At 41.4% G+C, this 24281-nt stretch overlaps 1 protein-coding gene across 1 annotated transcript in view; it reads left to right on the top strand.

The window, feature by feature from the left end:
• The window catches only part of LRRC9 (leucine rich repeat containing 9), an 86432-nt gene that overhangs the window by 50977 nt on the left and 11174 nt on the right, over positions 1 to 24281 (top strand). Inside the window, exons 24-31 of the mRNA XM_067463057.1 lie at positions 1386 to 1508; positions 2985 to 3115; positions 6822 to 6930; positions 7448 to 7587; positions 11759 to 11895; positions 14381 to 14598; positions 17114 to 17182; positions 18167 to 18292. Coding sequence (XP_067319158.1) covers positions 1386 to 1508; positions 2985 to 3115; positions 6822 to 6930; positions 7448 to 7587; positions 11759 to 11895; positions 14381 to 14598; positions 17114 to 17182; positions 18167 to 18292 — 1053 coding nt within the window. The remainder of the gene's footprint in view (positions 1 to 1385; positions 1509 to 2984; positions 3116 to 6821; positions 6931 to 7447; positions 7588 to 11758; positions 11896 to 14380; positions 14599 to 17113; positions 17183 to 18166; positions 18293 to 24281) is intronic.

Raw genomic sequence — 24281 nt, 5'->3', positions numbered from 1 at the left:
TTTATATATCTGCGTAATGTCCAGGGTGGGAGAAAGAACTCTTGTCTGTTGAAGATATGTGTGAATGTTTCAATTGGCCACTATTATTAGCATTTAATGACCTGCAGTTTCAAGACCTGGCTGGTTGCTGCCTCGGGTAATCCTTTGTTGGAAGGTATTAGCTGGCCCTGGTTGTTTATTGTCTGGAATTCCCCTGATTTTTGAGTCTTGCTCTTTATTTACAAGAATCAGTCAGGGCCAGCTAACACCTTCTTCCCCGAGGCAGTAAGAAGCCAGACCTTGAAAACTGCTAGGCCATTAAATACTAATCAAGGCAGTAAATTCACACTTTCTTCAAACAGTTCTTTCTCCCACCCTGGACATTCCACAAATATATAAACCCCACTTGCCTAGTTTCCAATACACCTCACAACCTCTGAGGATGCCTGCCACAGATGTGGGTGAAATGTCAGGAGAGAATGCTTCTGAAATATAATAATAATAATAATAATAATCCTTTATTTATACCCCGCTAACATCTCCTGAAGGACTTGGTGTGGCTTACAAGAGGCCGAGGCCCAACACAACAAAAAACAACAGCATAACAAATACAACAATAAATAAACTCATAAAACAGGCAATAAACATTAAAACAATAGCAATTAACATTAGACAATAACACCATGACACATTTAAAACTAAGGCCAGGCCAATGTAATAATTAAAAAATTTAAAATGCTGGGCATGACAGGTGAAATGGATAGGTTTTTGGCGATAGGTGCAGTATGCAGACAATCTTAAATCTCTAGCAAAGTGAATTTGGGACATGATGCTTGGACTTTCCTATTCTGGGAAGGCACACTGGAACAACCACATCTTCAAGCTCTTCCTAAAGACTGCCAATGTTGGGGCTTGTCTGATGTCCTTAGGGAGAGAGTTCCAGAGTCGGGGGGCCACCACGGAGAAGGCCCTGATTGTTTATACAGCCCAGAAAGCTCACAGCAACCAATTGGTTCTGGCCATGAAAGCCTTTGACAAAACATCCTTTGTTTAAAATGTAGGGATATAACCCTTTGGGCAGAGCAGTATAGGATACCATGACCTTCAGTACAGTAATGCTTGATAACAATAAACCTGTGCTCACAACAGTTGCTTAATTCCTGAAATTCAAAAGATTATTCCAGCATTCTCCCCATTTTGGCTGCTTAGGTGGTTACAAATAGATAATTTAGGTTTCCTTTCCTCCACTGTCCACTTGCCCTTTCCTAAGGAAATTAATTAAATTTTGGAAAGAATTTTTATCTCTCTACAGGAATCCTATTATTTTAGGATTATTGTGTGAGTGTGTGTGGGTGTTAATTGTCAAGTTAATTAAGACTGTTGACAGCTGGCCTGTTGTTTCCTAGGGGCTAAACAACCTGGTCATCCTGGACATGTATGGAAATCTGATTGTTTGGAAGCAGGAAAACTACCGCCTCTTTGTTATTTTCCATATCCCATCCCTGAAAGCCTTGGATGGTATTGCTGTGGTAAGTTACTTATTACACATTGTTCAAATGGCAGAAATAAAAGCTCTGTTTTTTCCTAAGACCAAACTTTCTAAGCAAAGTTCAGATAGAGAGCCAGATTCATGTTCAGAAATTTTTAGCCAGAGCAAATCTTGCGATTACACTATCACTCTTAGTAAATGCTTGTATTTCCCCACCTGTGCATTGCAAAAAGCAAAACTTGCAAAAAGCATCTGATAAACAATATTTGAGTCAGTGTCACAACCTGCAATCCCCAGTGGCAGGATAGAATATTTACTCAAAGTAGATCTGCTTAGAAGGGCACCCCAGAGTTTGGCAAGTGTGTACAGGCCTCTGAAAGCATGGCAGATACTTACTTAGGCAATCCCTCGTTGTCTAAGTAGGATTGTCTTCCAAGATTGGTGTACTGGCGGTGTGTCCATAGGTGACTGTGGAGTCCTATTCTTGACCTGCATGTTCTCCCACAGTGAGGGCATTGGTTTCCAAATAGAAGGTGGTCCCGGTTGGGGTTGGCTTGACGCACCTTCTTCCTGGGACATTTCTCTCTTTCACCCTCCATTAGTGCCAGTTCGAATTCTACAGCACTGCTGGTGACAGCTGACCTCCAGCTGGAGCACTCAAGGGCCAGGGCTTCCCAGTTCTCAGTGTCTATGCCAGAGTTTTTAAGGTAGACTTTGAGCATTCTGTTTTCCATTCTTGAGTTTGGAGTAGAGCAACTGCTTTGGGAGACGGTGGTCGGGCATCTAGACAACATGGCCATTCCAACGGAGTTGATGGTGGAGGACCATCGCGTCAATGCTGATGGTCTTTACTTCTTCGAGCACGCTGACGTTTGCCCACTTGTCTTCCCAAGAGATTTGCAGGATTTTTCGGAGGCAACGCTGATGGAATCATTCTAGGATTTGCATGTGATGTCTGTAGATAGTCCACGTCTTGCAAGCTTATAGCAAGGTTGGGAGGACAATAGCTTTATAAACAAGCACCTTGGTATCTCTACGGATGTCCCAGTTCTCAAGCACTCTCTGCTTTATTTGGAAGAATGCTGCACTCGCAGAGCTCAGGCAGTGTTGTATTTCAGTGCCAATGTTGACTTTTGTGGAGAGGTGACTGTCAAGGGAGCGGAAATTATCATCATTTTCTAGTGTTACACCATTAAGCTGTATTTCTGGCATTGGAGAGGGATTGGCTGGTGACTGCTGGAAGAGCACTTTGGTTTTCTCAATGTTTAATGACAGGCCGAGCTTCTTGTATGCTTCTGCAAAAGTGTTTAGAGTGCCTTGTAGGTCTTCTTCTGATTGCGCACAGACGACATTGTCATCAGCATATTGGAGTTCAATAACAGATGTTGTTGTAACCTTGGTTTTGGCTTTCAGCCTGCTGAGGTTAAATAGCTTGCTATCTGTCTGAGAATGGGACTACATATTTAATAAAAGTTACAGGTTGTTTCTTATCATCTTTGAAATGTCTCCCAAATAGGAACCAGCTGAAACTGAAAGTGCTAAAGATTTATTTGGTGGCAAACTTAATGCTGACATGGTTGCAGAAAGGCTGGGACATTCAAACTTCAGCAAAATGCAAGAATTAAACTGGACCGCCTCTATGATCAGGTCAGTAATTTTCAGCCCAGCTCTTTTGTGATAACAGGAATTCTAAAACTATTTCAGCCTTTCCCACTATATATCCTGAAATCTCTGAAAAGTTTCCACAGCAAGAAAACCTAGTATTTCCCAGGAAAACATTTTCCATGGCTCAAAAAATATGGCTGGAATCTCCTTTGGGACATACAGGAGTATAAGGTCAAACTTCACACGTTCTTCAGTGGTCGTTGTGGAAGGACGTGTTTATTACCTTCATACAATGTCCTCTTTCCCTCTTTTTGCTTTCACTGCACGAAAATAAAGCTTTGCAAAAAAAAATATTATGAGAAAAATGGAAAATCTCATGGCAGTTGACCATTTTTCCAACAAGGTATCAGTGTTTTCATCGTGTGTTTTCTCAATGAAGGTGAGAAAAACTGTAAATATTCTTTCCTTCCCTAATCTTCAGGAGGAATTGGAAAACCTGGTTATTCCAATGTGCCTTTCAGTAATTTAATGTAAGTTTTTCCCTGACCACTTTTTGCACAAAATGTCCTTAGAAGCACTTTATTTTATGGTTTGTGCAATGAAATCCTTCCTCATTCCTGGAGCCGCCTCCGGATAATTTACAATGTCCTATCTCCCAGTGTTTTAAAAAAAAATTAAAATTTTTATCCGTGAATCTGGCCCTGCCTAGTGAAAATTTCTGTGGTTTTAATGTTTGATTTTATATTGTTGTGTTGTATATTATTTTAATTTTGCATCTTGCGTATTTTGCTTGGTTCTATTATGTTTTTGTGTTATTTTGTTGTATTGTATTGATGGGCGTGTAAGCCGCACCGAGTCCCCCTGGGGGAGATGGAGCAGAGTATAAATAAAGTTTGTTGTTGTCGTTGTCGTTGTCGTTGTTGTTGTTGTTGTGGAACGTCATTGGATAAATACTGTGACATTGACAAAAGGCACCTTCCCACTCTGATCTAAAGCTCTATGTTTCATAAAAATAAAAGGATGAATAAGATTTTGTTTTGTGTCATTACTTTTCTTGAACTTGAAGGAAAAAGGTGTGTGTGTGCCCCATTTCTTTTACATTTGGTCCACCATATCTACAGGCTATTAGGCTTGTGTGCAGATCTGTGTTAGCTGTTTTCCTTAGGCCAATCCGGCTTCTTCGGATGGCCGTAATGGCAAGGGCCCAGCCATCACAGTTTCCCATCCATAACGGGACCACGTGGCAGCCAATCACGGATCCTTCTCCACTTTTCAGAAGCACGCAACGGGCAAAGAGGCTGCCGCATACTCTTCCTTGCATGGGGTTTCCCTGTGAGCCCTGCTTGTTGGGCCAGTTGGAATAGAAGAAAGCTGTGATGTGTCTTACGTAAGCTGTGTATGCTTCCTTAACCACACTGCTGAAACCCCAATCCCTTGAAGGGAAAAAAGGAAAGGGTCCCATGAAGGGTTCTTGTTGCTTTTGTGAAGGGAAGAAAGGAAAGAATCTCAGGAACTGTAAGTTCCCCATTGCCACCAATGGGCCGGATCTAGCCGTATTTTTCGGCTGTGAAACGCAAACAGATATCCGACTACCCACCCGTTTTCGGGAGGTGTGCAAAAATGGCTGGGTGGGGGTCTCCCGGAATCCGGCCAGTGGAAACAGATCGAGGTTCAGCCAAAATGCAGAAGCCTGCAGGCTATGCATCATAGATTCAACCCATCATGGGTTGGTTTTGCTCTCTCTGTGTGTGTGTGTGTGTGTGTGTGTGTGTGTTCCGTCTTCCAGGAGCTTGGTTTGCATTGCTCCTTAGTTGCTTGAAATAGCATCCCTTTGCATTTCCCCCAGGGTTGCTACAGTCTTAGCAGCACCCTAATAGTCAAACATTAACAGAGGCTGGAAGCCAACCTGCAAGCCTTTTGCAGTTATTGGTTTAAAAAAGTATCGTTTTGGTCTAGAGACCGCCCTTTTTCCTGGGGATGAGATCTCCATTTTGGAAAAGCTCTCCTGCCTTCTTCAGTATAGAAAAAGCCTCAGATGTGCTGGTGGCCAAGCTAGGCAGCTCGGACAAGCCATTGTGAGTACGGTTAAGGTTTAGGTTACCCTTTCGCCTTTGAAACTGGTGCTGAGCTCAGATAGAGAAAGACCTGCTCTTTCTAAAGGATAGTAGCTCAGCGCTGGGGCAGGGAATATCTCAGGATTTCTCTGCCATTGAGAGAGGCTCCATTACTTCATCTCCAAAACTAATCTTGAGCTTAGATAGGGGAAGACCTGCTCTTTCTGAAAGAAAACAGCTCAGGGTTAGGGTAAAAGATCCCAGGATTTTTCTACCATTGGGGAAAAATTAACTCAGTAACTGAAGGAAAAAGGGAAAAAATAACATCTATATGGTTTCCCAAATTGACTGTTTATGTTTGTAACTCCATTAAGCTGTGCCAAATCTGTTGAGGACTTTGAAAAATAAATCTTCTGTTGATGTTCAAATCTGGACTGGCCTCAATTGCTGAGAATCTTGAGCTTCTAAGAAAGGCACCCGCGGTTCACCCTGATAAAGAAAGAAGTGGATCTTAGTTTTAAATTTATAGTGTCTGGGTGTGACGGCACAATATATATATACACACATACATACACATACATACATACACACACACACACTGTATATACGTGTATGTCAATTGGGGCCAAAAATATGGATTTTGATAGGATGCATAGAAATGTCAAGGGTAAGCTTTAGGGCAGGGATCCTCAAACTAAGGCCTGAGGGCTGAATACGGCCTTCCAAGGTCATTTATCTGGCCCTCACTCAGGGTCAACCTAAGTCTGAAATGACCTGAAAGCACACAACAACAACAACAACAACCCTATCTCATCAACCTAAAGCAGGCCCACACTTCCCATTGAAATACTAATAAGTTTATATTTGTTAAAATTGTTCCTCATTTTAATTATTGTTTTGCTTTTAAGTGTTTTTGCACTACAGATAAGATATGTGCAGTGTGCATAGGAATTCAATCATATATATTTTTAAATTATAATCCATCCCTCCAACAGTTTGAGGGACTGTGGCCTGGCCCTCTTTAAAATGTTTGAAGACCCCTGCTTTAGGGCCATGTAACAAAAGATGTAAGATATGAAGCAGAGGAAAACAATGTCAAATAACTTTAAAAATTCTGATAGGTAGAACTGTATGTTCGCCATGAATGCTAGATGAATAAGGAGAGAACTATGGGAAATGGTGTCTGTGCAGGCCTGTAGGCAGGATTTCGATTCAGGGGGGGGTGAGTTTGTTTTGGGGGGGGGGGGCTGGGTCTGAGTGAAAGATGGTCTAACCTAGCAAACCTTTTGTATCGTTACCCCAATATCCCCATGCATATGGGATATATTGAGTATGGTGATCAGATCATGATATGAATAACATAACAGTTTAAATAATGCACCAGTAAGGCCTTTTCACGAACCACCATGAGAATTTCGGGGGGGGGGGGTGAAGCCCCTCAAGCCCCCCTCCCCCCCCCCCCCCCCGGCTACATGCCTGTGTCTGTGCAATGGGTGAGGGAAGCAAGCAGATGCAAGTGAGCTGAGAAAATGTTGATGATGCCCCAGGAGGGCAGCCATCTGGGCCACCGCCGCGTTTTTTGTATCTGTGCAAGGTTCTGGAATCAAACTCCTGCATATATGAAGGGCCAACAATACTACCTACTAAACTATATTCCTCCTCTAAAATATTTTACTTTTCAAAATATGTTACAGAATGGTGGACCTTGTTCCAGCAGAGGAGTTTAAAAATATCACCAGTGTGAATTTGCAGAACAACAATCTCACATCTTTCAGTGGTTTGGTCTTCCTTCCAAATGTCAAGGTGTGTTACTTGTTCCTTTTCTTTCTTTTTTTCCTATTGTGCATTGTGAGCATATTTAAAACAGTACTTGGAAATACTATTTTCCACAGAATCTCCTAACTATATTGTGTGTTTGTGTGTCAAAAGGAACTACTCAGAATATACTGTAGACTAAGTAAGATTGCCTCTGTTGTGTGCCTTCCATTCATTTTCTTCCCCGAATCCCTCAAGACTGTTCATTTACTGACCAAAAGGATGACCACCTCTTGTGAAAACCTCCAATAGTCACAATTTTCACACACCATAGAATCCCCTGATACTACAGTATTTATGATAAGAAAATAGCAATTTATTCCAAAACTACAAGCAGAGATGTTCTTCCCTGGTGGGAAAGGTAAGTGGCCAAAAAGGTGAATCTGGCTTTAATTCCTCAATTTAAGTCTCTAACACATTTGCTACTCCTTTTGCTAATACATAAAAAGGGTGAAGTTGATGTTGTGACCTCTATTAATTTCACTTCTCTCCTTTTAAAATGCAGGTTCTTTGCCTAAACTACAATCACATTGAATCTATCCTTCCTAGACAGAAACCTTCCAGCCACTTAACAAACAGGCAACTACTGTATCAGAAAGTGTCGTCCAGTGGCTATGGGCAGCAAGGGGCTTCCAAAAGCAACAAGTATGTATTGTCAATGGCTTTCATGGCTGGAATCACTGGGTTGTTGTAGGTTTTTTCGGGCTATATGGCCATGTTCTAGAGGCATTCCTTCCTGACATTTTGCCTGCATCTATGGCAAGCATCCTCAGAGGTAGTGAGGATGCTTGCCATAGATGCAGGAGAAATGTTAGGAGAGAATGCCTCTAGATCATGGCCATATAGCCCGAAAGAACCTACAACAACCCAACAAATATGTAGATGATGAACCTTGAAAACTAAAAAAAAAAATCTGCTTTTTATGTATATAGAAGCTGGTGTCCCAAATCAGTCTTGGGGTTTGGTTTGCCCCTGCACCAAGTAACAACAGGGCTCCAACTTCTAGGGATGTTGTTTCTCAAGGGCTCCCTAAAAAGTCCCGGAAGCTGCTTGTCTGCTCTGGTTTTCCATTGTTTGTTGTTGTGTACCTTCAAGTTGTGTTTCCTTCTTATTGTGCCCTTCTTATGGCATCATGGCAGGATATGTTCTGGGTGGTGGTAGGGTGTCATCACCTTCCTCAGAGGCCGTGAGAGATTGGCTTGGCTAAGGTCAGCTCAGTGGTTTTCTGAGGCTGAGCAGGGGTCAAATCCCGGTCTCAGAGTCATGGCCTGGTGCTCTGACCCCTACACCAGGCATAGGCAAACTTGCTTAACAGCCGGCTGTCTGGAATTGTGGGAGTTGAAGTCCAAAACACCTGGAGTGTGCAAAAAACACTTAAAAACAATACAATAAAATGAAGAACAATTTCAACAAATATAAAATTATTTATATCAGAAGGGAAGTGTGGGCCTACTTTTGACTGATGAGATAGGATTGTTGCTATTGTGTGCCTTCAAGTCGTTTCAGACTTAGGTTGACCCTAAGCTAGGGTCGGGTAAATGACCTTGGAGGGCTGCATCCGGCCCCTGGGCCTTAGTTTGAGGACCCCTGGTCTGTTGTGTGTCTATGGCATTGAATGTTTGCCGTGTTTATGTACATAATCCTCCCTGAGTCCCCTGCGGGTAAGAAGAGTGGAATATAAATACTGTAAATAATAAATAAATAAAAACAGACTAGATATCAGGAACCCCCAGTGGCACAGTGGGTTAAACTGCTAAGCTGCTGAACTTGCTGACTGAAACGTTGCTGGTTGGAATCCAGGGAGCAGGGTGAGCTCCCACAGTTAGCCCCAGCTTCTGCCAACCTAGCACTTCAAAAACATGCAGATGTGAGTAGATCAATAGTTACCACTTCTGTGGGAAGGTAACAGCACTCCATGCAGTCATGCTGGCCACATGACCTTAGAGGTGTCTATGGACAACGCCAGCTCTTCGGCTTAGAAATTGAGATGAGCACCTACCTCCAGAGTCAGACATGACTGGACTTAATGTCAAGGGGAAACCTTTACCTTTTAGATATTACTAGCCGTCCCCTGCCACGTGTTGCTTTGGCCCACATGGCCATTCTGTGTGGGAGATTTGACCCAATTCCATCATTGGTGGGGTTCAGAATGCTCTGTGATTGTAGGTGAACTATAAATCCCAGCAGCTACAACTCCCAAATGTCAAGATTCTGTTTTCCCCAAACTCCACCAGTGTTCACATTTGGGCATATTGAGTATTTGTGTAGAGTTTGGTCCAGATCCATCATTGTTTGAGTCCACAGTGATCTCTGGATGTAGGTGAACTACAACTCCAAAACCAAAGGACACTGCCCACCAAACCCTTCCGGTATTTTCTGTTGGTCATGGGAGAACGGTGTGCCAAGTTTGGTTCAATTCCATCATTGGTGGGGTTCAGAATGCTCTTTGATTGTAGGTGAACTATAAATCCCAACAACTACAACTCCCAAATGACAAAATTGATTTTTTTTTTGAGTGAAGGACATACATTGGGTTGTTAGGTGTCTTGTGTCCAAATTTGGTGTCAATTCGTCCAGTGGTTTTTGAATTATGTTAATCCCACAAACGAACATTACATGTTTATTTATATAGATTGAGCATATGCTGAGTTTATACAGATTTGTGTCATGTAGGTTGTCAATCTTTGAATTTTCTGGAAATACCCCTGACCTAGATTGAGATAAAAAGAATTCCGACGCAAATTCCTAGCAGAAATCTAAATGGGAAAACAAAGTCTCGGTTCCTTCCCGGCCTTTTTGTCCAGACTGCTGAGAGCATCTTAGTCTTTGCAACTCAGACCGATTTGCTCAGCTTTCTTCTTCCCGGTCAGGGGGTCCAGGTGTACAGTGGGGCTTTTGTGCTTCCACCCCACACATCTGGCAAAGACGGCATGTGGTTGTGGACGGCTGATACCTTTTGTCGAGCTCTAATCAGGCTTATCAGTTGGGGTATTAAGTTCTTGAGCCCTTTAATTAATTAAAAACTGCTTAATTCCCCTGTCTGATACGCAGAGTATCAGTATGATCTTTTCTTTTCTTCTCCTAAGGCAATTAAGAACTCCCTCTGAGCCTTCTTAAGATATAATCTCAGGCTTCTTCTGTGTATAACAATTTTCACAAGCCGCCACCGTAAATGTCTCTGCACTTCATATAGATTGCATTGCAATTAAAGCTACAGGCAGGTGATTCTTTGAAGAGCTGTCGATAGTGCAACATTCATCCTCTTTCTGTTCTAATTGTTTCTACTTAATGGAGCAATATACATTTCAAAAAATAAATAAATGTCACCAGCCAGAGATAATAAAGCAGGCATGGGCAAACTTCAGCCCTCCGGGTGTTTTGGACTGCAAATCCCACAATTCCTAGCAGCCATTGAAATCCACAAGCATGTGGACAATTTCAACAGAGAGGAGGAGACAATGAAAATGAACAAAATCTGGCTACCAGTATTAAAAAACTCTAAAATTACAACAGCTAAACAACAGAGAGGAAGAAACCAGGCACATCTTAATACCTCTCAACAGAACATTTTCCCAGGCTCAGCCAGGCCTTCAAATGCTAATGAAGGTGGTTAGCTGAAACATTCACACCTAGCTTCAGCAGAGAGCTCTTTGCCCCACCCCAGTCATTCCACAGTTTTTTAAATACTGGTAGCCAGATTTTGTTCATTTTCATGGTTTCCTCCTTTCTGTTGAAATTGTCCACATGCTTGTGTATTTCAATGGCTTCTCTGTGTAGTCTGACATGGTGGTTGCGAGAGTGGTCCAGCATTTCTAATCAAGGTGGTCAGTTGAAACATTCACACCTAGCTCCAGCAGACAAGAGTCCTTTGTCTCACCCTGGTCATTCCACAGATATATAAACCCATTTTCCTATTTCCAACAGACCTCACTACCTCTGAGGATGCTTGCCATAGATGCAGGCGAAACGTCAGGAGAAATGCCTCTAGAACATGGCCCTATAGCCCGAAAAAACCTACAAGAACCTAGTGATTCCAGCCATGAAAGCCTTCGACAATACATCAAGCCGGTTATTTGTTTCTAAGACATGCCCACTATCATAATGTATTGTCGAAGGCTTTCATGGCTGGAATCACTGGGTTGTTGTAGGTTTTTTCAGGCTATATGGCCATGATCTAGAGGCATTCTCTCCTGACGTTTCGCCTGCATCTATGGCAAGCATCCTCAGAGGTAGTGAGGTCTGTTAGAACTAGGAAAAGGGGTTTATATATCTGTGGAATGACCAGGGTGAGACAAAGGACTCTTGTCTGCTGGAGCTACCACCTTGATTAGAAATGCTGGACCACTCTCACAACCACCATGTCAGACTACACAGAGAAGCCATTGAAATACACAAGCATGTGGACAATTTCAACAGAAAGGAGGGAACCATGAAAATGAACAAAATCTGGCTACCAGTATTAAAAAAACTCTAAAATTGCAACAGCACAACAACAAAGAGGAAACAAACAATGACATCTAATCACCTCTCAACAAAAGATTGCTCCAGGCACAGTCAGCCCATTGTATGCTAATCAAGGTGATCAGTTGAAACATTCACACCTAGCTCCAGCAGACAAGAGTCCTTTGTCTCACCCTGGTCATTCCACAGATATATAAACCCCTTTTTCCTAGTTCCAACAGACCTCACTATCTCTGAGGATGCTTGCCATAGATGCAGGCAAAACGTCAGGAGAGAATGCCTCTAGACCATGGCCATATAGCCCGAAAAAAACCTACAACAACCCACTATTATAATATTCCTGTTTTCATTTTAGGGATGCGGGATTGAGCGAAAGTTTGTCTCCATTAATGGAAAGTCTAGAAGTTCTCCACTTGGGCTACAATGGAATTACCAATTTGGCAACGCTTCAGCTCGGTAGGCTAAAAAACCTGAGGTTTCTGTTTTTACAAGGTAAGGAAGACACATCAGCTTCATTTTGTATATCTGATAGAATTGTCCTGTGTCTACAAAAGCTTGTGCTGTAAAAAAGGATACTATAGGCATTCGATCCCATCTGATCATTGAAGTTAAGGTATCTTAGCTGTGGTTAGTACTTGGAGGAAAGACCTTCAATGTGTACCATGTGCTGCAGGCCCTATATATCCACAGATTCTGTGTCTGTGGATTCAGAAATCAATGACTTGAAAGCATTCCCCCCAATGACAGCAAAAAATCCAAAAAGGATTCAAAAATGGCAGTGATTTTGCCACTTTATATAAGGGATACAATTTTACTACAACATGGTCAATGAATTTCCCCCTCACATGTTTGCAAGTCTCTTTAAATCCTATATAGATATAGATATCTATAAATATATAGCGGTACCTATATATCTGTAGATCTCTGTGTGTGTGTACATATATGTGTATATATATATATAAATAATTTTATATATTAATTTTCCCCTCACATGTTTGCAAGTCTGCAAATCCTATATAGATATCGATAAATATATAGAGGTACCTATATATCTTTATCTGTGTGTGTGTGTTTATGTATATGTGTATATATATAAATAATTTTATATATGAGTTTTTCCCCTCGCATGTTTGCAAGTCTTTGCAAATCCTATGTAGATATAGATATCGATAAATATATAGAGGTACCTATATATCTTTATCTCTCTCTGTGTTTGTGTATATGTGTATATATAAAAACATAATTTTATATATGAATTTTCCCCTCACATGTTTTCAAGTCTCTGCAAATCCTATATAGATATAGACATCAATAAATATATAGAGGTACCTATATATCTTTATCTCTCTCTGTGTGTATGTATATGTGTATATATAAACATAATTTTATATATGAATTTTCCCCTCACATGTTTGCAAGTCTTTGCAAATCCTATATAGATATAATTATATATAGAGAGAGAGATGTCTAGATACATATATATGAATATAGATATATAGGGCTTGCAACTTTTACAGGGGGAAATGCACAAACAAATACTTATAGACAAGCCTAGATAGATATGAATATAGATATATAGGGCTTGCAAATATTGGAGCGGAAAGGCACATATAGAGAGAAGGGATTTGCAAAAAATTCAAGGGGAAATACATATGTGAAATTAGTATATATAATTATAAATCTATATCTAGCTCTTCATTGTTTATATCGGCATTGAATGTTTGCCTGTTACTATTTATTTATTTATTTATGCGCTTGTATACCGCTAATATCTCAGCCTAAGTCGGCGACTCATTGCGGTTTACAACAACTAAAAAGTTAAAAACAATTAAAAACAGTATTCAATTTAAAACATGAAACACATATACAATACAAATTATTGGGCCACCAATAATAATCCCATGCATCTCGTAACTAAAATCACAATCCAAAATTCGTCGTCCATGATTACCAGCCTTTAGTCATCAAAATTCGTTGCAACGGATTAACCGAATGCTTGTTTAAACATCCATGTCTTCAGTCTCTTCCGAAACACCATCTATGTTGGAAGCTGGCCTGAGTCTCTATGGGGAGATAGGGCAGGATACAAATGAAGTTTATTATTGTTATTATTATTATTACAAAGTTTTTTTGATACCATCATATTGTTTTTGTCGATCTTACTTTTCCACTTACAGAGCGAGTTTACTGCTTTTCTTTGAAATCTATATAAATAAAAATGTATTGTTCGTTTGTGGGATTAACATAACTCAAAAACCACTGGACGAATTGACACCAAATTTGGACACAATACACGTATCAGACCAACGAGTGACCGTCACTCATAAAAACACTGAAAAACACAGCAGAAGAGACTTAAAAAGTAAAAAATAAAATAAAAATACATTACAACGCATGTGCAAAACATATGCAAATACACACACACACACATATATATATATACATACATACATACATACACACATACACCCAAAACACATATATACAGACTGGGTCACAGCAACACATGGCAGGGGATGGCTAGTATAGTAAATATTCAAAAACATTTAACTTACTGATGCATCAATTAATGTAATTTTATTGGTATCTATTTTTATTTTGACATTTACCAGTAGCTGCTGCATTTCCCACTCTCAGCTTATATTCGAGTCGATACGTTTTCCCAGTTTTTTTGTTTTTGTTTTGGGTTGTTTTTTTGTGTTAAAATTAGGTGCCTCGGCTTATATTCAGGTCGGCTTATACTCGAGTATATACGGTATCACAGGGACAGAAAATGAGGTGAAATCTGAAAGGGAGGTGACAATGAGGCAAAGGGACTCAGACAAGAAAAAAACAAATTCTACTTAAGAACAAACCTACAAAACCTATCTTGTTTGTAACTCAGGGACTGTCAATATTTGTTTTAATTTGGTGTGATTTGCCAGTGAGACTTTGTCCAGATCTTTGTGTGCCAAACTGTCATCTTGTTTTTAACCAGGCAATGAGATCAGCCAGATTGAGGGACTCGATGGTCTGCAACTTCTTCAGGAGTTGGTGCTAGACCATAACAAAGTGAAAACAATCCATGAGAGTTCATTCTCCAAACTCAGCTCTCTGGTGGCTCTTCATTTGGAGGAGAACCGGCTGCGGGAACTGAACCATTTGAACCCTTTGAGCAAACTGCAGAAGCTTTTCCTCGGCCTTAATAGAATTCAGGTACAACAGATGTGATCGTGTTGAAAAATAAGCTTCCCGTGCTCCATTCTTGTTCAATGTGATCCTCGTGTTGCTCTTTCTTTGCGTGAGGAGCAATTCAGCCATCAAACAGTCAACTCCAAACTAGCAGTTAAGTTCTATTTGATTGCAGAGGTTACAAAATTATAGAGTTGGAATGGACGAGAATGAGAGTGTAATGGCTCTCCAGATAAATGTTTGATTGCAACCCCATTCATCCTTCACCATTGACTGTGCTTGTGAAGGCTGAGGGAAGTTGTAATCTAATAACGTTTGTAAAGCCACAAGATTGCAGCTGTGGGGTTAAAATGGGGTGGAGGGTATAGGACCACGTTAACAGCCACGGGAAATCCTGGACGGCTACCTTCCTAACCGAAAAAGCCCCCAAATAATTTCTGGGGTACATGGGGGCATTTTCACCACACATGGTGAAAATGCAGATGATCCCCATCTGCTTCAGAGCCATTTGGGCCTTCCAGGCTGCTTTGAGACCGCAAGATGCCTTTTTCACAACTAGGGATGACCCAGAGTCACTTCATGTTCACTTCCTTTTTTAAAAAAGTACCAAAATGTGACAAAAATTATCCCCATCTGCTTCAGAGCCATTTGTGGGGAATAAAGGTTTCCTGTGTTGTCGAAGGCTTTCATGGCCAGAATCACTGGGTTGCTGTGAGTTTTCTGGGCTGTATGGTCATGTTCCAAAAGCATTCTCCCTTGACGTTTTGCCCACATCTATGGCAGGCATCCTCAGAGGTTGTGAGGTCTGTTGAAAAGTAAAAAGTGGGGTTTATATTTCTGTGGAATAATATCCAGGAAAAAGAACTTTTGTCTGCTTGAGGCAAGTGTGGATGTTGCAGCTAGCCACCTTGATTAGCATTGAATGGCCTTGCAGCTTCAAAGCCTGGCTGATTGCTGCCTGGGGAGATCCTTTGTTTGGAGGAGTTAGCTATAACAACAACAACAACAGCAGCAACAACAACAACTTTATTTATACCCCACCACCATCTCCTCAAGGGGACTCGGGGCGGCTTACATGAGGCCATGCCCAGCAATACAGTAAAACAATATGACACAAGAACACAACAGAAAATAAGAAAATAAAAATAACATAAGATACAAAACCAATATAAATAAACAGAACAACAATATAAAATCAGAGCATAAAAACACTGAAAATTGATCACAGTGGGCAGGGCCAATAGCAAAAATTAAAATTTAAAACACTGGGTGAGAGGGCAATGTAATGTATCAGGATAGGGGATCCAGAGGATAAGGTAGGATTTGATTGCACTAACAGGTAAAATAAAGTGCTACCGAGGGCATTTTATGCAGTTTGGTCAGGGATTATTGGCCCTGGTTGTTTCCTGTCTGGAATTCCTCTGCTTTTTGAGTGTCACTCTTTATTTAATGTCCTGATTTTAAAGTTTGTTAATACCAGTAACCAGATTTTATTCATTTTCATGGTTTTCTCCTTTCTGTTGAAATTGTCCACATGCTTGTGGATTGCTTCGCTGTGTAGTCTGACAGACAGCAATCAGCCAGGCTTTGAAGCTCTGAGGCCGTTCATTGCTAATCAGTGTGATTAATTGCAACATTGACACTTGCCTCAAGCAGAAAAGAGTTCTTTCTCACATCTGGACATTATTCCACAGATATATAAACCCCTTGTGCCTAGTTCCCAACAGACCCATCAACCTCTGAGGATGCCTGGCATAGATGTGGGCCAAACATCAGGAAAGAATGCTTCTGCAACATGGCCATACAACCTAGAAAACTCACAGTGACCCAGTGATTCCGGCCATGAAAGCCTTTGACAAATATTTTTTAAAAAATTAGTGCCGCATCCTGGTGGTGGGATACAAGAATAAAGTTGTTGTTGTTGTTGTTGTTGTTGTTCTGTTTCTACTGAAGTCTAAAGCATACAGTTCCTACTGAAGTCTAAAGCAAAAAAAAAAAAAGAATGCTTCTGGAACATGGCCACACAGTCCAGAAAACTCACAACAACCCAATAAAGATTTCTTTTGGGGAAAATGATCACGTTAAGTAGGATGTGGGCTCTCATTTCCATATACTGCTTCTGGTCCCCATCACAATTTGCCTGTGGTCCTAATCCTGTTGGGAACTAGCATTTGAGTTGTAAAACTGTTGTAAAACTGGAAAAGGCTGCTCTCAGTTTGAAAGTAGCCTCTGGAATTAGTATCTCCCCTTACATGCTACCTAGTAGATTCAGGCAAATTCATCGACACATTTCTTATCTCTTCCAGCCAATAAACAGATGGTTGATTGATTACATATGAATTCTTACATAAAGTACGTCTATCCATGCCTTCTCTGTGCCTTTAGTGCAGGCATGGGCAAAGGTGTTTTGGACTTCAGCTCCCACAGTTGTGGGAGTTGGAGTCCAAAACACCTGGAGGGCCAAAGTTTGCCCATGCCTGCTTTAGTTGAATTGTTTTAGGAGTCACTTGACTATAACTTTGTTTTTATCTTGGGACAGGAGTTGACGGAACTTGAAAAACTCGATTGTCTTCCTTGCATTAAGGAGCTCTCAATATATGGAAATCCTGTGAGTAATTTTTTTCTGCAAGATTACATACCTTATATTTCAGGGTTTTTCTATCTAATTACTAACACTGTCACAAAGATGGCTTTCAGTGTTTGGCATGGGATTGAGGAGAGTTGCAAATGCACTGTTGGGATTTCAAACATGACTATATTTTACCATTCCCAAGAGTTATTAGTAAAAAACAGTCCAGTAAGGTCAAGACCTGGGAACCTTTTTCCTCCACAGTGATGGGAACCTATATAACTTTCCAAAGAAAGCTGTGGAAATATTTAGTTCAACCATCAGATTTTTTTCATCAACTTTTGTGAAGGGCAAATACGAGAAAACTGGGAGGACATTTTTTAGGAAATACAAGAAAGCTGGAAAAAATGATGTCTCGTTTAATGAATGAAGTAACTTTTTAATCATGTCAGAAGTGACTTGAGAAACTGCAAGTCGCTTCTGGTGTGAGAGAATTGGCCATCTACAGAGACGTTGCCCAGGGGACGCCCTGATGTGTTACCATCCTGTGGGAAGCTTTTCTCATGTCCCTGTATGGGAAGCTGGAGCTGAATGGTGGGAACTCACCCTTTCTCATGGATTCAAACTGATTAAGCATCCCTGACAGATGGCAATCAAAGCATCCCTGACAGATGGCCATCCAGCCTCTGCTTAAAAACCTCCAGAGACAAATTCTCCCTCACTCCAAGGCAGCATATTCCAGTGCTAAATAGCTCTTACCGCCAGGAAGGTCTTCTCATTTTTAGGTGGAATCTTTTCCTGCAATTTAGAGAGTGCAATGGCTCAGCATTGATCCAGAGCCTGTACATGCAAAATATACCTCCCTTCTACATTCAGGAGTGCTGCACAGGGCATCTGTCCTCACCTTTGCCTAATGCTAGAGCTTGGATTTCAACCCCCAGGAAGGGATGCAAACCCAATCAATCTGGGGGTGTATTGCTCAGCTTAACTCCCAGTCTCTTTCTCTTTCTCTCTGCCTCTCAGGTATCCCGTAAGATCTGCCATCGTCCACTTCTTATATTTCGCTTGCCGAATCTTCAGGTGTTGGATGGAATAACCGTCAGCCCGGAAGAGAGGGCCAGAGCCGAAATCCATTTGCTGGAACAGCAAGTAAAATACCTTTACTGCAATTAGGTTGTTTATCCCTCTTCCCCTTTGGGGAAGGACCCAAGACAGACATGATTCTTCATGCTCAGATGTTGCCATTGGTGTGTTCTTTTCCTTTCTTTTTTACATTCAGCTGGCATTTGGGGGTAGCCATGTTTTCTCACATGACAGCTCAATAATGAGCCCTGTTTAGTTCCAGTCAGTGGTGCCACTATCTCAAGCTATCCAAGGTCCCAAAGATGGCATATGCCTCCTAGGGATCTGCAATCTGTTCAAAATAATTATCTCTGTGCGCCAAAGTAACATTTTCTGATAGAACTAGCAAGGTGAGCTAATAAAAAAACACACCTTTCCTGCAGCACCAACTGACCTTGAGTGTGTGCAGAGGGCTTGCTTTTACTTCTCAAGGTACCTCTTCCTCCTGAACTTACCTTGAAGGGGAGGAACAGAGGAGGGATTTCCGGAAGGTAATTGAGGGGAGGGGGATGCATTTATGCTGCTTGGCATGAGCTGGAATTAGGAAGCAGGTGTTCATTGAGTTGGTTCATACAAAAGGAATGGGGAGGCTTTCAAAGTCAAAGAGGCGAGAGGAAGCAAGAGAGAACGCCAGCCTGTCCTTGTCACGTTTAACATTAGATCAAATTCTCACATTGTACCTGCAGGCCCACACTTGTCTTTGAGAACAGGAGTACTGCGTAACAGAGACATGACCTTCTCCATAATTATTATTGTCTTTACATGCACAGGGACTTTCCAGCTTAGAGCTCTGCTTGAACTGCAATGCATGTATGAGGATCACATATGTACATGCAGAAGGGGGTTGTGTATGTATTAGCTAGCCTCTCCCAGCCATCCATTTGTGTCCATCTCCTCGTAAATAGAAATGGTCACTCGGTTAGAGTGGCCCATTTCTTCAAGGCCTTGCTGAATCTAAAGGAATCTGCAATATAGTGGAAGATCTTGGGGTCCTTGTGGATAACAAGTTAAACATGAGCCAACAACGTGATGCGGCAGCAAAAAAAGCCAGTGGGATTTTGGCCTGCATCAATAGGAGTATAGTGTCTAGACGCCGTGAAGTCATGCTACCCATGCTCTATTCTCCCTTGGTTAGACCACACCTGGAATACTGTGTCTATTTCTGGGCACCACAATTGAAGAGAGAGATTGACAAGCTGGAATGTGTCCAGAGGAGGATGACTCAAATGATCAAGGGTCTAGAGAACAAGCCCTATGAGGAGCAGCTTAAAGAGTTGGGCATGTTTAGCCTGAAGAAGAGAAGGCTGAGAGGAGACATGATAGCCATGTATAATTATGTGAGAGGAAGTCATAGGGAGGAGGGAGCAAGCTTGTTTTCTGCTGCCCTAGAGACTAGGACATGGAACAATGGCTTCAAACTACAAGAAAGGAGATTCCATCTGAACATTAGGAAGAACTTCCTAACTGTGAGAGCTGTTCAGCAGTGGAACTCTCTGCCCCGGTGTGTGGTGGAGGCTTCTTCTTTGGAAGCTTAAGCAGAGACTGGATGGTCATCTGTCAGGGGTGCTTTGGATGCAATTTTCCTGCTTCTTGGCAGGGGGTTGGACTGAATGGCCCATGAGATCTCTTCCAACTCTTTGATTCCAAGTAGAAGAGGTGTAGTGGAATCTGAGCTCAACAAATCAAAGTGCTCCACATTTTTGATTGACTGGGGTGATAAAGCCATCTGACCCTCTCTTTAGACTTCCCTATTTTCTTGGCTATTATGTGCAGTCCTTACAGTTGCTGGGAAATGTGGGGACGAACAGTAGTGTTGTACTCCAAGACTGGGAATCGCCTCTGTACTTAACACACACTCCAGTCCAAGGTAAAATAGCAAAGCACTTTATTGAAGAATATATATGAAAAACAATTCTGCCAGAATATTATAAAAAGCCAAAAACCAAATATCAGGAATAATCCACAGAATTCAAAATACATGGATAGCATAAAAAAACAGGAATACAAAAGCAGAATAAATCCAAAACATGAGATTAAGGGAGCTTGGAACATAGAACTAGAAATCCCTTGACGTGACAGAAGTTCTGTACTCAGTCACCAACATTGCCTCGACTGGTGAAACAGTTTCCTGTTCTTGCTAATATAGACAGAAAATCATGCCTTCTCCACTGGGAAACTGATAAGGACTTCTTGGCTAATAGGTGTCTTGACCTTCATAAACCTGAGAAATTCTGTGTTGACAGAATGTAAATCTCCTATCTAACTGCTCATTAGTCTGTCCACCTGGACTTTCATTTTCATCCTCTGAGCTCAGTTCTTTTTCTGACCTTTCTACCTTAGCAAACTGCCTTTCTGAAATGTGGCCTTCATACAGAGACCATTCATTTTCAGGGCTTAAAATCTCTTGCTGGTTCGCTTGCAGACACAGAATCCCTAGTGTCATCAGGTTGACTAACAAGTCCAGAATCCCCCCAAAACTCAGGTGCTGGCACAATCAAAGGCTGGATTACAACAAGTAGCAATATCTACTGTGAATGGTTCTGTATTTTGGGGTTGCTTGGTCTGAAATGAACACCTAACAACTGTTAGCTGAACCCAAAGACCTGTTTCTGCTGGAGATAGAAGTTGCTATTAGTAGTTTGTTGAGGTAGATCAGTTAAGCTCGATTCCCTTTTGAAGTTGGAGCATGGTCAAAACAAGCCACTGTTGAAAATTGCGTGAGAATCCCATGTTTGTTCTCCTGAGTGCGATCATTTAAAAAAAGTAGGTTATAAGTTGAATAAATAAAGTCATGACACAGAATTGCATATAGTTCTGTGCAATAATGAGATCTGATGTCAAGTATAGAAGTCAGATATATATATATATAGAGAGAGAGAGAGCATCCTCGCCCCTCTTCTTTCCAGGATTCAGGTTGCTAATCCTTATGTCTTCAGAGATGGTTTAAAAGGTTGTTCAGATGCCTGGTGAAATCTCAGCGGCCAAATTAGGCTTATTAAAATATCTAACTGTCAGGAGGGGGAGAAAAATCCAATGAGCGATTGGCTGTCTCATGTATGATTGGACTAAACAAAACCAAATAGGCAAAATAAGCAGATGAGACAGCAAGAAAGCAAAGTACAGTCTGCACTGGAGAAGAACTGAGAATTTCAACCTCTTTTTTCAATTTGTAGGTGTCTCCCAGGGTAGACTCCACCCTCAACCTTAATTTCTGGTACTTAAATTTCCAATCTTTCCAACAAACAGCACGCGAATTCCCTGCCATATCCATAGCAACTGAGGCAGTATGTCTGTCTGTAGCGCCAATTCCTCTGTGGGTTGCTGTGCAAAAATGAGCGTGTTTTTGCCACTCGCTGGTGCTTTGTATACAAGGCTTCTAAGTGGTTGTGGACTGAATCGCTGCACGATGTAAACGCTTTATTTCCAAACTGACCTGTGCTTTTGTACGTCGGACATCACTTAAAAATAAAAAACATGGCAATATTAGTGCAGCTGGGGGGAAAGTGATAACGCTCTCTGCTCTTTAGAGGAATCTCCTGTTTTCCAGAAAGCTTCAGTGAAGATGTTCAACCTCCTTAGCTGGAACAGAAAAGAGGCATTATCTCATTAGGCAACCGAAGTGGAACAACACACAATTTCTTCCCATTCTCTTCATGACATCCAGTGTGTTCTTCCCTAAGTGCTTGTTAGAAAGTTCAGAAGCAAGATCTTACTGTTCTTTTTTTTTTAAAGAACAAAAATACTCTGGGTGTTAAATGCACAAGAAAATTCACACAGAAGGAACTAACTTAATTAGCATCTTATTTTCTACCAGTGCTTGTCAGAGAAAGCCCAGAGATGTTTGAAAATGAGATGAAGAGTCAAAACGTAGCTTCCCCTCTGAAAGGATAACAACACAGTACACCAAATGATCCACAGATTGTATACCCACCTCCTCTATTCTCATGGTTTCCAAAAATCCTGACCTGAAGTGATCCAGTTTCCCACTGCCTGTGGTGCATAACAAACCCTAAAGCCCACCTTTTGGTATCAAATTTACATAGCATGTATCCAGAATTTTGTCTGGGCCTCAACTTGGGTGGAGATGGAGCTTCACCCAAGTTGGTGCCCTGCCCTGGAAAACAAAGGATAGGAAAATGGAAGGGGAAGGACATATAGACCTCATTCCTTCCCTTCATCTCATGCATTGTTTGTCCTGGTGACAAGGATGTTGTCCTGAAGAGATTCTCAGATCCACTTCTGAAGTTATACTGGTGTTGGAACCATAGCAGCTTTGTCAATGTTATTTCCATCCATGACCTAGAGCAGGGGGGTCATCGAGGAGCACATCAGCTTTATGGTTGCCTTCAAAGGGTCATTGAAACCATGGATGGAGAATCCCTGTATACAAAGGGCCAATTATAATTTTAGTATTTACCCAATTGGGGTACCCAGATGTTATTGAAGAACAACTCCCATCACCTTTGATTCTCTGCCATGTGGACTGAGGATAATGGGAACTGCAATCCAACAGCACTTGTGCTCTGAGGTTGGGGAAAGGTTAATAGAAATTTTGATGTCAGATGTCATATCTACAAGACTTGTATCTAAATTCAAACCTCACTCTCCTGGCTAAAGAGAACAAGCTGCAACCTTCCAGATGCTACTGTGTTCCAACTCCCACCAGCTGTAGTCATGGTGTCTAATGATGAGCAATTCAGGAGTTGTAGTCCAACATCTGGAGAGCCACATAAAATGCCATAGAGGGCCAGATTTGGCCCTCAGCCTTGAGTTTGACATATGTGACCTAGAGTAACATTCTCTATCACCTCTGGGTTCCTTAGAAGCTTTTGTCATGGGTTTGTAATGCTGCGTAATTGAAGTAACACTGAATGGTTGCCCTTTCTGAATGCCACCTTGTCAGCTCTTATATACAGCCACGGAAAAGTATTCAAGGATATGCGCTCAGCTTGGCCAGGGTGATTACAAGGCATAACAGATTTTTCTAGGATATCACAAAAACAAAGGAACTCTCTAGAACATGACAAGGGGAAATTCCAGAAATCTAATATGGCCCACTGAATATCACCCACAGGGGCTCATTCCTCAAAGCTCTGCATCCTGTAAGCTCAGCAGACTTTTGTAGATGGCAACTGAGAAATTTCACTTCATGTCCCTCTACCTTGGGAGAAGAAAAAGCATGAAAGCTGAAGTTCTCAGCTCTCAGTCAACATTTCTAAGTTTAGGTTGAGTATCTCGTGTTTTAAATGCTTAAAAAATAGAATATCTATATTGGCATATCTATATAAATAAAAATGTAACGTTCATTTGTGGGATTAACAGAACTCAAAAACCACTGGGGGAATTGACACCAAATTTGGACAGCATACGCCTAACAATCCAATGAGTGACCATCACTCAAAAAAATTGATTTTGTCATTTGGGAGTTGTAGTTGCTGAGATTTATGGTTCACCTACAATCAAACTCCACCAGTGATGGAATTGAACCAAATGTGGCACACAAAACTCCCATGACCAAAAGAAAACACTAGAAGGGTTTGGTGAACCTTGAGTTTGGGAATTGTAGTTCACCTATATCCAGAGAGCACTGTGGACTCAAACAATGATGGATCTGGACCAAACTTGGCATGAATACTCTATATGACCAAATATGAACACAGATGGAGATTGGGGAAAATAGACATTTGGGAGTTGTAGTTACTGGAATTTATAGTTCAGCTACAATCAAAGAGCATCCCGAACCCCACAAATGAGGGAATTGGGGCAAACTTCCTACACAGAACCCCCATGACCAACCGAAAATACTTAAGGCCATCCAGTCCAACTCCCTTCACCAGGGCAAGAAAACGTAATCAAAGCTCTCCTGACAAAGAGCCATCCAGCCATAGATATAGATAGATACTTCACATGAGAGATATAGTATCATAGATTTGAAAGGGCCCCTAAAGAAGGACAATTATATGTTGCATGTTCCAGAGCAGGGAAACCAGACAGTCTCCACATCAACACTGACAAA

This window comes from Anolis sagrei, chromosome 1, assembly GCF_037176765.1.
Source record: "Anolis sagrei isolate rAnoSag1 chromosome 1, rAnoSag1.mat, whole genome shotgun sequence".
In the NCBI taxonomy this organism is placed as follows: domain Eukaryota; kingdom Metazoa; phylum Chordata; class Lepidosauria; order Squamata; family Dactyloidae; genus Anolis; species Anolis sagrei.
The sequence above is the reverse complement of the archived record's forward strand: the minus strand, read 5'-3'. Positions and strand labels throughout refer to the sequence as shown.